Source organism: Sander vitreus, chromosome 18, assembly GCF_031162955.1.
Source record: "Sander vitreus isolate 19-12246 chromosome 18, sanVit1, whole genome shotgun sequence".
In the NCBI taxonomy this organism is placed as follows: Eukaryota; Metazoa; Chordata; class Actinopteri; order Perciformes; family Percidae; genus Sander; species Sander vitreus.
In genome coordinates, this window is record NC_135872.1 from 2,867,007 (window position 1) to 2,879,744 (window position 12,738).

Below are 12,738 nucleotides of genomic sequence, written 5' to 3' on the forward strand. Positions count from 1 at the left end.
TCTTATGAACAACTGAACAGTCAAAATGTGTAGAAAGAACCAAGGGGATCTAATGTCATACTTTATTAATTTATTTTATTCAGTTTTAATCTGAATCTGCAGAGCTTTAAAAACCATGTCATGAGTAAAAAGTACAGTATTTCCCTCTGAGATGTAGTGTAGTAGAAGTATAAAGTAGCTTAGTTACTATCCACCACTGGTTATTTCAGATTAAAATAAAAAGTAGGCCACCTATCTTCGAGAAAACTAATTGTTGGTGTAGCTCGTGCTAGGCTACGTTCACACCACAAGTCTTAATGCTTAATTCAGATTTTTTTTCTCAGATCTGATTTTTTGTTTGGCTGTTCACATGACCTTTTAAAATGTGGCCTATATCAGATTCCAGTGTGAACTGTTTGCGCTTTCGAACTGACCCGCATGTTCAAAAGAACAGTAACAATGACATCAGACGCAGCACGCTGTCGCACTAAAGTTAGGGAGGTTATGGAGGAAGTCAGCATTTTGGCTTTTATTTCAAAATGTTTGTGTAATGGCAGCCGTAACATTAATGAGCAGGTGCTGAGGAGGAGAAGAATGAAGAGAAAGAGAGACAACACTGGATATTAATGTTACTGTCTGTGTCTCGGGCTGACTCCCGCCGGAGCATAATTGTGACAAATGTCGATGTAGATTGACGTAAAAGTCGCATGAAATCCACCTTGGTTGTTCACACTGCGGCCGCATTGAAAGAAAAAAAAATCAGACCTGGGTCTGATTCAGGACCACATATGGAAGTGGTCTAAATCTGATTTGAAAAAAATCAGATGTGGGCAAGATTTGAGTGTTCACACTACTTCTGAAGAAGTCTGACCTGGTCACTGGACCCCAAAAGAATCTGATTTGGGCCCCTTTTGCCTGCAGTCTGAACGTTGCCTTTGAGACTGTAGGGGGCAGCAGAGTGCGCAGCATAAATAACGCAGCATAGGTACAGAGGAAGAAGAAGCTGAAGCGGAAGTAGAATCTTCTCGTGCCCTTGTGTGTGAGAAAGGCGACTGCAGACGGACTGTCAAGATGAACAGACACATATTTGTAAGTGTATTTTCTACTTAAAGCCTGCGTTTACATTGTAGACACATCATACAAAAAATGGGGCACATATACGATCTAAAAATAAGTGACGAAAAGCAAAGCGTGGCTACATTTAGCTACTAACTGTTGGCTAGGGGTCAAAGTCAGGTAACGTTAAATAAGATGCCGCCGGCCGGAAGACTTAGCATTAGCATTAGCTTAGCTTCCGTGGTAGTTAGGAGCATTCTCTCGCCTTTAGTCGGTTGTATTTACATGTAAATGTGATGTAACATTAAACCTGTTCGGACGCGCGGGTTCAGTCCATTGTATTGAGTCCGTGTCTTCGTGTGTCTCATGACTTTGCTGGTTTGTTGCTGTTTCCAGGCGCTGCAGCAGGTGGCGCGGCGGACCATCTCCAGCTCTGTCCGCCGGCAGGTCGACAACAAAGTCCCGCAGAAACAGAAGATGTTTCAGGTACGACAATACACTGCTTAAATACACATTTGCTACAATATAAGACGCTCTTTTATCATGTAACTTCCCCCTTTTGTATGACCTATGAGCAGAGGCACACTTACAGTGCTCAGCATAAGTGAATACTTAGTTTAGTTGACTAAAAAGAGGAATACAAAAAACATCTTTTGGAAATTGGGGAAAAAAAATTAGGACAAATCCAACCTTTAAGGACACCAATTTTCTTTGTGAATGAATAATGTATCGTAAATAAATAAATGTTTTTTCTTAAAATACAGGGGGCATAAGTAAGTACACCCCTATGTTAGATTCCCATAGAGGCAGGCAGACTTTTATTTTGAAAGGCCAGTTATTTCATGGATCCAGGATACTATGATCCTGATAAAGTCCCCTTGGCCTTTCGAATTAAAATACCCCCACATCATCTCATACCCTTCACCATACCCCCACATCATCACATACCCTTCACCATACCCCCACATCATCTCATACCCTTCACCATACCCCCACATCATCACATCCCATTCACCATACCCCCACATCATCACATACCCTTCACCATACCCCCACATCATCACATCCCCTTCACCATACCCCCCACATCATCTCATACCCTTCACCATATCCCCACATCATCACATACCCTTCACCATACCTAGATATTGGCATGGGGTACTTTCCATAAAATCATCTCTCAATGCAAATCAAACCAGCTATTAGGCTAACTGAAATAAAACTATGCCAAATATTAATTATAATATAAGCATTAAGATCAATTTCCAAAAGATGTTTTTTTTTTTTTTTTTTAATTCCTCTTTTTAGCATGTGTGTATTCACTTACGCTAAGCACTGTATATAACGTTACTGTATTCAGATACCTTTTACTGCAGTAAAAGTACAAATACCACACAGAAAATACTCCACTACCAGTAAGAAACCTGCATTCAAAACAATAATTCAGTAAAAGTATGTACTAGCAAAATATAGTCCTACTTAAAGTATCCATTTGCCTGTTTAATTATCTGGCACTATTTACGAAATATTCTAAAAAAATGTCAAACTCACACGGATGATTTGTTTGGCTTTTTCTGTCATACCTAAAAGAAAAAAGGAGTCAAACCAAACCTTGACTTTATAGAAACATTAAAGTTGGCACTAAAATAAATTGCAAACAGAAAGTGTAATGTGCAAAACAAAGTGTCCAAAGTGCGCAGAGGGGAGTTCCTACTTGTCTTCTGGATGTGTACAAGGGTGAATGATCCCGTTCATGTCCAAGTACAAGTTGTCAAATTCCACCTCGTTGGGGTTTGGCTTGGTCGTATCAACAGGAATACGGACTCCATTACATTCTTCCCCCTGTGAAGAAAAAATGGGACACAGAAACAATTCACTTAGTTTGAAGACATCACAGGTTTTTCCAATAAATTGTTTGGCAGAGGCCTAAACAACTGACACACATTACACATTATATGCCAATTGCTGAAAGAAACCGTGCCTCTGCTCTATTTCCACCTGAAGATCATGTTATGATATAACAGAGGTGGTTTTAAGTGTTGGGAAGCCTTCAAATCTTTCATTTCAACCACATGTTCTGTGCAGAAGAGTTTCAAGTCATTCCAGACAGTATTTCAGTCGCTATTTTTTTTAACACCACAGACGTTTTTACGTCGTTCAGTGTTGGAAGAAGTAATCAGAAGTAGGGATGAAACGGATCACAAAACTCATGGTTCAGATCGCGGTTTTGAGTGACGGATCGGATCAATTTTCAGATCGGCACAAAAAATGGGATTTAAATGATTTCTATTTTTAAATAACTTCCTTCACCAGTAAATTGCTGTTTAATGACAAAATCAGATGAGAAAAGGGTATTTTACAATAACTTTGACTGCGTGGTTGAGGTTCACCAGTTTTAAGTAAACGCACCATTTAGTCCTGTCTGTGTTGTTTTTTCAACAACCGCAGTGACCATAGAGCTAGTTTGTGTCTTTTAGCTCATAGCCTTAGCGGCCGACTGTTGGCTGATTATTGGAATCCTCTCCAGTGAAATACAGTCACACTTTTACACCGTTTAGCTGTCAGCATTTTACCCGCGTTAAATCCAGCTACGAACGGTAGGCTACCGTTACCAGCTGCAAGTGTAACGTTGGTGTGGGGTCAGCCTTATGTTCCCACAGCCCAATGGTCTCACATTTCTAAGATTTTTGCCCTATGTTAGGGTTACATTCCATCTTTAGTCCATTGCTACTGGATAACAGGTTGGGTGTAATTGGCTACCAAATTGGGAGAAAGGGGGATAAAATCTGATCCAAATTTATGAAAAAGGAAATGTGGGAACATAGGGCCTAATTTTGGGGGGGGAAATCTTAGAACTGTGGGAACATAGGCACGCTCCCGTTAGTGTTAACTAGCGTGACATGCACCATGCTTCTGGTGCCTCTAACGTCTGTTTCGGAGCATCAGAGAGCAGTGCAGACATTTCAGTGGCATCGAAATGAGGCACCGAAACCGCGTTGCTGTTCCGTCCGGTAGATACCGATCGTTTGGGCACCGGTGCCGTATTAGCACCAGATTTGAACAATGATTTTTAACGTCACGTGAACAGAAAATTGCGTTGCCTGTATCTTTTCACAGCAACTCTCCATAGAGATGTATTAGCCTACTTTAAGTAACGGCGACAATACAAATGTATTTCACACTATTATTATGGACAGAAGTATTCCCCATCTGTGACCTTGGCCTTGGGCGATAATTCAATGTTATTAATCGCTCGAGTTTAATTATGATGATATGAAGTTATGCTAGCTTTCTGCAAGTTTGTTGTCAAAATAAATTATTGGCAGGCTGTAATTTAAAAACTAACAAAATTAGCAAATGCTAGATTAGTTTCAGTGTTTGGTCTCATGTAGTTTTGATCGTTGTTTATTGCATACATTTGTCATATTTTCATATAAACATCGGCATTCAAAGATATCCTTATTGTTATAATGCCACACAGTTGTTTTTTTACCTGTTACATCCAGCAGAGGGTGGCGTCTTCGAGGAGTTTTGTGATCTCACAGCTGTCTTGTCTGTCCAAGGATAAAAACAAATGTTTAAATCCAAATGTTTCACTGACTGCACCGGTAACGGCCAGACCTGCCCCTGGCTAGCAAAAGATGTTGGTGCACAAGTTTTGTTATCAATCTGGTCCGACAGTAGGCATCTGTGTGATCACAAAAAATATCGTTTGAAGACCCAAACCACTGCTGGATAAACGATGAATGATAACATTTAGAAGTGTTTTTTTTTTTTTGTTTTTTTTTCTCCTTTTAGGGTTAGGGAACGCTTTGGTACAAAATCACAAATTAACATACAAAGTTCTGAGGTCACAATGGGCGCCATTGACTTACTGTCTGCAAAAATACACATGTGGGACTAATATCTAAACACGGTGAAAACAGACTGCTCAAAAGTTATTATTTTTGATGTAGTGTGGGATTTACCAAGTCATTTCAGCCCACTTTTTCAGGATCAAACTTAAGAAATGGTTCACGGACCACAGAGCGATTAAGCCTTCGTCTCATGGCTGTGAGAGTTAAGAGAAATGTTGCGTCCTATTGCCCCTAAAAAGTCCAAATAAAGGACTTCAAAGTTGTTTTGAAATGTCGTCAATCCCACAGGGAATAAAGAAGAACACACACTAAGACTCTTGAAAGACTAAAAGCAGACATGTTTAATGACTTTCCTTTGACGAGGTCAAGTAGCAAATACCACCTCTTTGGCAGCAATGTACAGTCGGCAGAGATCAAACCTTGAAAATATGTTGCAAACAAAATCGAACACTGCAAGAATGGCCACCCTACAACAGTTTTCTTGTTTGTTTTGACTATTTATGGCTCCATTTTTTTTTGCCACTTCATGCTCCAGTTCTCCAGACAGGAAGGGGTTTGAAGGGTCATCTATATGATAAAGTATAAGCACTGCAGAAACCGATGATTGTAAATGACTCATGTTTTCATTTCTTTAGCTTTGGTTCTTCTCATGAAGCCCTGAAATCCTTTTTAGCTCCAAAGATAAGTAGCCAGTATGTGAAAGCAATCTCACTGGGTGGAGTACTAATTATGCATTGTATACTGTAGATGTGCCTAAATGCAGTATATTTTTGAGCTTTTCAGTACTTGTTTTCACTTAAGGATCATAGGAATTGATGTTGAGAAAGGCTTGGCTGTAGATCATGGTTTCTGACGCTGCTCAGCGTCATCACTGCTTGCATAAAATAAAGAACTTTATAGATGATTTAACCGGCTACTGAAGTGTATAGTAGACTAAACAAACTATTTTTATGGCTGGTTTGTTCTCCGGCGCTTGTAGTGACTGCTGGAATATGCTTTTTAAACCTGCATTAACAGCCGCTGCAGTGATTGAATCCAGCCTGCATGCTGAACTGTAAAAACTAAACACTGCACATGCTTTTCATTTTTAAAACCAAAAGGTCAGTCTATTCGTTTTAAGAGTATTGAATATGTTGAATGACACTCCGGCTTGTACTCATCGCCACTCTTTTAAATGATCACAAATAAGTGCACATTTCTATTTATTTAGACTTGATCATTTTAAATGCAGTGTTGCACTTTGTAAAGCAATGTTTACAGACGCTGTGTCATTAAATAGTCGTTCTCCTGTTGACTACAGTTGGAACAAATTGCCGTACTTTAAAAGCCACGCTAACTGATATTTAATGACGCCAGGATAAAGAAACAAGTCCTTTTACCTCTGTGATGATTGATTCTAACATCAACTTTTATCCCAAAACCTACTTTTTGTTGCTCACTTTCCTCATAAACTTGACATTTTTTACATGTTTTATCATTTAAAAAAAACAAAAAAAAACGAGGCAACATGGCTCAAACATTGTTCACTCTGTGGACATTCAGCCAAGGGGTTTTCTTTCTGCTTGGACGTGATGTTGAGGGGAGAAAAGAGAAGAAGTTAAAACATTTTATACATTCATTTTTGAACAGTGCTTATTAAATGCTAAAGTTTTGCAACGTGTGTCTCATTTGCAGGAGGATAACGGGATGCCGATTCATTTAAAAGGAGGCACTAGCGACGCTCTGCTGTACAGAACAACGATGGCTCTCACCGTCCTGGGTGAGGGGGGGGGGGGGAAAACAAAAGTCTTTTCCTGCAGAATGGTTTACTTATAATTTCTCTAAAAGTTAGAGCTGGAAACATTGACACCCCAGGTAAAAGAAAAGTGAGAATGAAGGTGAGCTAGCACCCACGTGATGATAGTTTTCAGGGCTGCAGTCAGCTCTGCAGTGGCTCTTTTCTGCTAGAGGGACTTTAATGACATGTAGTTTAACATGTATTCATCGTCTGGTTCTGCTTTTGTACAAACTGTTCTCCCGCTTTGGGGACGAGTTACTGGGACTAAATTTCAGCACTGCTCAAGAGGTGACACTCAGTCTACATGGCAAACAGAGCAGGAAGTGTGTTTAGATAAGCACCGCAAGGAAGTGAGTTTCAATATGCAGGTGAGGATTTTATGCAGAATATAACTGACTTTGCTGCTGCAATGTTTTTTGCATTGTTCCATGTGAACTGTAGTTTGTGTGCAGTTTTGTAAACTGAGGAAGGAGGCACCTCAATTTAAAGTCACAGTAAAATGGGTGTCTTTTCCCTTCAGTAATGTGACGTATTATCCTTATCCTACTTATGAGCTGTTCATTAATTAAAATGTGTACTATGAAACCAAAAGTTGTTTAATCTGCAAGTCAAACTACCTTTTTAATCTGCCATCAGGTCCGTCTAACGTGGCCTGTTTCTCTTTCAGGAGCTGGATATGTTGTGTATGAACTGGTGAAGGCAGCGTTCCCTCAGAAGAAGAACTAGTACCTCGACTGCTTACAGCTGTTTACTTCAATTTCAAAAATCGGCCAGCCGCTCTATTGTGTAAAAAAGATGATTATCCTTCCGTCTGTGCCGGGCTGTGTGTCTCCTGTCATGATGGGATACGTTTCACGTTCATGGGATCAATATTTATTTCTTGTACTCTCTCTGGTGACCTGAGGATCAATAAAAAAAATGCCTCTCATGAAAGGAAAAAAAGTGTTCATCTCGGATCAATGTATCTCTTTACATATGTTTGTTTTTTTTCCTCTAGTTTTAAAATGAGTGCGGGGAACCACTAATAGCCTCTGACCTAATGACCTCAGCCTGCGGGTGGGCGTGTGAAGCTGAATCAAGTCAGATGTAGGGAGGAATTTAACAGTGCAGTGTCCAGAGTGTTCAGTTACCATCACTAGAGGGCAATGTTTACAAGGAAATCAGTCTGGATCTCACAGAAAGAAATCTTCATAATTAGGGTTCAGAGATTAATGCTTTTGACAACTTAAGTTGTCCACATGAACTTTTCCACTTCTGTGCAAAAACTTCAAAATAAGGCTTACGTAATTTAAATGCTTCATTTGGTACATACCTCATGTTAAAGTGCAGTTTGTGCCTTGGGTGGATTCTTCCCTGGTGTCTGTTTTTAAATTGAAGTCAGAGTGGAGAAGGAGACAGCCCCGGGCCTGTTCTGCTATCAGTCCACACCCACCACAGATCATTAACGCTTTAGAGACACCAGATGAGCGGCAGCTTGTCTACTCGGTAATAAAATACTAATCCCGATCAGCACTCAGGAATCTGATGTGTAATCTGACAGGCTTCTGATTGGACGAGACGGCCTGATACCTGCAACCAATAACCAACCATCTGATGATTTTTTTGTCAACACTTAGCGTGGTGGTGTAGTCTACGTGATATTCGGGTATATGCAGTATACCCACTAAGAAAGCTCCAGGATTTCCATATACCCACTTAAAAATGCCCAGTGAGCCACAACAACATACTTTCCATTATATTTTTAATATATTTTGAATTGTCATCTGTGTTTTTGTTTTCTTCACATAGACTAAATAAAGGATTTCCACGTTAATTGGTGCATAAAAGTGTGTCAGAATGGAGTAAATGAAGTTGTTGATGCTCAAAACTTACCTGGGGGAGGACACCCAGACCCCCCACTATGATATGGCGCCCCCCCCTAAAAAAAAAGGCAGAATCTGGCCAATATAAAGTACATTATACCCACTACAGTACATTAGACTACACCACTGATTTAGCGTGTAAATGTAATAAGAGCAGAGACGGACGGACACATGAAGGCGTCCCTTGTCCACCAGGGGGCGCCTTTGTCATAAACTATTTCAATGATCTGGTTTGTCAATCTGACAATAGTTATAGTTTGATGACTTACTAAAAAAAAAAGTAATTTCAATGCACTTTAATTTTTTTTAAATTTTAATTCCACAACTGGATTCTTAGATTCTATATCATGTTTGGATCCATACGTCACATTTTGGGGGAGCTTTTACACATTTGGACTACCTTGGATACTTTTGGGAAAATCTTAGGACTTTGGGGGTACTATATCTAACATCCTTTACATTTTTATTGGTTTACTTTCTGTGTGACTGTTAAAAGATTTGGGCAAGATGTATATTCTTTGAGTCATTTCATATTGTCATAAATCGTATTTTGTGCAGCTGTTGCTTCTTTATCGAATCCCGCGGAGGACACCAGAAACTTCTGTTCCGGAATGATTCATTAAACGGCGAAAGACTGACTTGGGGTTTAGTCTACCAGACTGTGTAATATTTTCCCATTGATTCACGAAATGAAAAAGGGGGTAAAAGCCTCAGTCAGTTCCCCTCCTCTGATCCCCCCTCTTCCCCGAAAAGCAGATCTGCGCTGCTGTCTCCTTGTGGCCGAGACGCACAGAAGCCCTCCATCACCGGAAAGGAATGCAGAAAACTATGTAAAAGTTTCCGAGTGTGTGTGTGTGTGTGTGTGTCTCCAAGCAATTTTTAGAGGTTGCACATCATTTTTGGCCCGTCTGGATGTCGTAAGAGCTCGCGGCGGGGCAGGCAGAGCTGGGAGCAGCCCTCCTGTTAAGTAGCAGATAGTGTAGAGAGTCTTCCCACTTGGAAAGAGGCTCGCCGACGCGTCTGGGAACCAAAAACCCGCTGAGCTCTCTGACTTCAACACCGGGCCACCTCGCTCTCCCCTTTCTCAGGTTGGGGGTCTACAACAGTGACTTTAACCTTTTTCTTTTTTTTGTTTTTTTAAAAAAAAAAAATTTTTATTTCTTGAATCAACCCAAAGAAATTCGACAGTTTCCTCTCTAGGTCAGTCCTGCATGATTTTTGGTTTTGTTTTTTCTCAGGTGAATTATTTAAGATTCAAGTGATTTTATGACAGGTAGATTAAATACTTTCTTGCAGTTTAAAAAAAAAGCTGTGTTATTTCCAGACTTTATTTCCTCCCAATATTCCAGTTACCATCCAGTTCACAATCGGGATATTTCAAGAAACGCGTGGACTATTTCTCGACATTGCGGTGCATAATTGCGCACGGCGCTATAGGATTTGACGCTCGGTTATTGTGACCTGTGGAAGGACTTTCTCTCTGTTAGAGTGGGTCTGTCTCATCGGCAGAAATATAAGATACTGAACTGGACGCTTTGCAGTTCAATTGCACCAGAATGTAAGTTGCTTTAAGAAGAGAAAACGGAATCTAACAGAGAGAGAAAGAGGGATGAGACAGGTTTGCCTTTTTGCGCCTTTATTCTCACAGCGTTTCCTTTATATTAAATTGGCGTTATTGGCGTTTTACGGTGTTAATTTGTCAATTTTGGGACTTTATTCATTCATTTATATAAAGTCAGTCATGTAATATTTGTTTGGCTGTGTGGAGAGCAGTTATCGTGGAAATATGACTTTGTTAATACTGAAAGCGGCGTTTTATATTTTTTTTTAATATTTTTAGGATTTTAAGCAACTAATTGATACTAGATGCAGATTTAAATGATGATATATTTACATGAGGCAAGTGATGGAGGTTTGAAGTTCACATTGGGGTTGCTTAAAGGTCTTGTGAAGCCCTGAGGCTGCTGCGGGGCTGCATGGGCTGAGGTTAAAAGGTCTAACCGCCTCCCTCATTCCTCTCTTAGCTCCATTCATGTGCTGCTGAGCCAGAGGAGCTGAAGATGAAGAGCCGGCTGTCTCTGGTGGCGGCTGCCCTCCTGGCACTGCTGCTGTCCTCCCAGGCCCAGGATCAAGGTAAAGCCGCTCCTCCTCCTCCTCCTCTCTGTGAACCCACACATATGACTCCAACTCCTCTCACCTCTGCCTTTTCTCTGCCTGCAATGTCATTTAGTCTGAATAAAAAGAAATTACACAGAGAAAGACAATGTGTGTGTTTGTGAATTGATTAGTTTGAAGTGACTTGCCTCAGTTTAACCTTTGATTGATGCTTTCCCCCACACTCCAATAATTCTATCTTCCATCGGGAAGTCACAAGATTTCCTCTTGAAGTGAAAAACTTAAAGTATCTGCTTTGAAGTTAAGGATAAGAGCTTTTTTTGTCCAGACCAGTAGGACCTTTAAAGTGTGTTTTTTTTTAGCCACAAGTATAACTTGATTAGAGCAGTTATGTAGCTAAGACCTAAACATACTAAACAATATGTGTAAAAATCTGTTTTATTGTTAGAAAAGCTCAATGGTTTTTGGTTTAATAAAATAAAAGCATGCTTTCTTATGCTATCAATTTACATCTATCAGTTTTAAATGAAAAGAAATGTGTTTTAGCCTCTACTGCATCCCACGTGAGTCTGTAAATCTGGTTAACTGGGGCATCTTTCCAGCTTCAGACAGATGCAGTTTGATGTGTTTGACACTAGGAGGGCCCCTTGCTTTAAGTCTAATATCTATTACTGTAGCCTACATTTCTCCAGTTTCAAAAAAGAAAAGAAAAACCCAGACGGCACGTGGCCAAGTTTCCTCCCTACGTCCTTTCCTCTGATGGAACGGAAAGACAAAATATGAGTTTCACATTATTTTCCAGAAGTTTTTGAGGTCAGGAGAGGAGAAAATATGCTCCTCTGTGCCTTCTGGATTTTCTCTCGGAATAAAAAAAGAAAGAAAGAAAAGAGTGCAGTAAAAACTCATCAAATCACCAGGAGACGAATCTTTCTTTTCTCTCCTTCCAGGAGAGTTTCTGACCTCCTGTGGAACAGCCCCCCCCCTCCCCCCACCCCTTTATTAACCCAGCGGGGGCCCTCACTGCCTCCAGAAGTCACGGCATCTTTAATGGGGTCGTATATATTCAACCGTGTGAAATAGTTTGACATGTTGGAGCCAGAGTCCAAGGCTCGAACACCTTGAAGAAAAAAAAGAAGACTCCAAACAGGAAGGCCTCTGCCCTAAACTGTCACATTTTTAGGTTGGAAAACTACAAAATAAAAGCAGTTTAGAGCAGAGCCTTTGATGTTTCAAATAAAAGCTCCAAATAGGAGTGTGGATGGTGTGTGTTTGTACAAGTGTGTGAGTGTGTGTGTGTGTGTGAGTGTGTGTGTCCATCTGATTTAAGAGCTGAAGTTCTTTTGGGTAGTTTTTGTCCATTTGGGAAACAGAAGCAGCAGCCTGTGCCGTGGCCCTTGAATTGACTCACCAGGTTGGTGCTACCTCCATTTTTGACGTCCTGTCACCCTCCCGGTCAAGCCTCGACCAGACCCTGAGTCTTGGCTTCACGACAATATTTTACAATGATATTCTTCACTCTCCACACTAACAGATAAACTGGTTGGCGGTCTAGGAAAAAAAATGCTTAGATAGCCTACAATAATCTTTAAACTCTAGCTAGGTGATATGTTGTATTGATTATTTACTCTTATGTTTTGTTTCTTTAGAGTAATTTATACTTTACATTGTGTGTTTCTGCAGTCTTACTTCAGGAGAATCTGCAGCTGCAGAGTTTCACAAAAATGAGCACAAACTCTGGAGCTCAGATTACCGTTAGATTAACGTTCCTCCAGCACGAAAAGATTAACTATTAGACTCACTGTTTCCACCTGTTTGTTACATGAAGACGTTAGATACGGTTTCAGTTTAGGCAAGTTTGTGTTTTGAGAAAAGTTTCTAAAACTTGAAAATATCCAGTTACAGGGGAACATTTATACTACAATCCCAAGTCTTGTTTTGAGTATTAATTCCATTGAATCTATTAATGATGCATTCCCCCCCATAAATCATGACAGATTCATCCTTCCTTGCTAAAACTCCCCCGGATTGAGCCTATTTGCCTCGTAAAACATCAAGCTTATTCATTCATTACATCCTTGAGCTAATTTTGTCA

At 40.2% G+C, this 12,738-nt stretch overlaps 2 protein-coding genes across 2 annotated transcripts in view; both read left to right on the forward strand.

Moving 5' to 3' along the window:
- The first annotated feature begins 957 nt into the window (after positions 1-957).
- cox7a2b (cytochrome c oxidase subunit 7A2b) lies at positions 958-7,611 on the forward strand. The gene is made up of 4 exons (XM_078275480.1): positions 958-1,068; positions 1,432-1,521; positions 6,567-6,651; positions 7,337-7,611. The coding sequence occupies exons 1-4, from the start codon at positions 1,051-1,053 to the stop codon at positions 7,393-7,395; spliced, it is 252 nt and encodes an 83-aa protein (XP_078131606.1). The 5' UTR covers positions 958-1,050; the 3' UTR covers positions 7,396-7,611.
- Positions 7,612-9,435: 1,824 nt separating this feature from the next.
- The window catches only part of col12a1b (collagen, type XII, alpha 1b), a 160,396-nt gene continuing 157,093 nt past the window's right edge, over positions 9,436-12,738 (forward strand). The window contains exons 1-2 of the mRNA XM_078274565.1: positions 9,436-9,731; positions 10,556-10,664. Of these exons, the coding sequence (XP_078130691.1) occupies positions 10,592-10,664 (73 nt within the window). The 5' untranslated portion in view covers positions 9,436-9,731; positions 10,556-10,591. The remainder of the gene's footprint in view (positions 9,732-10,555; positions 10,665-12,738) is intronic.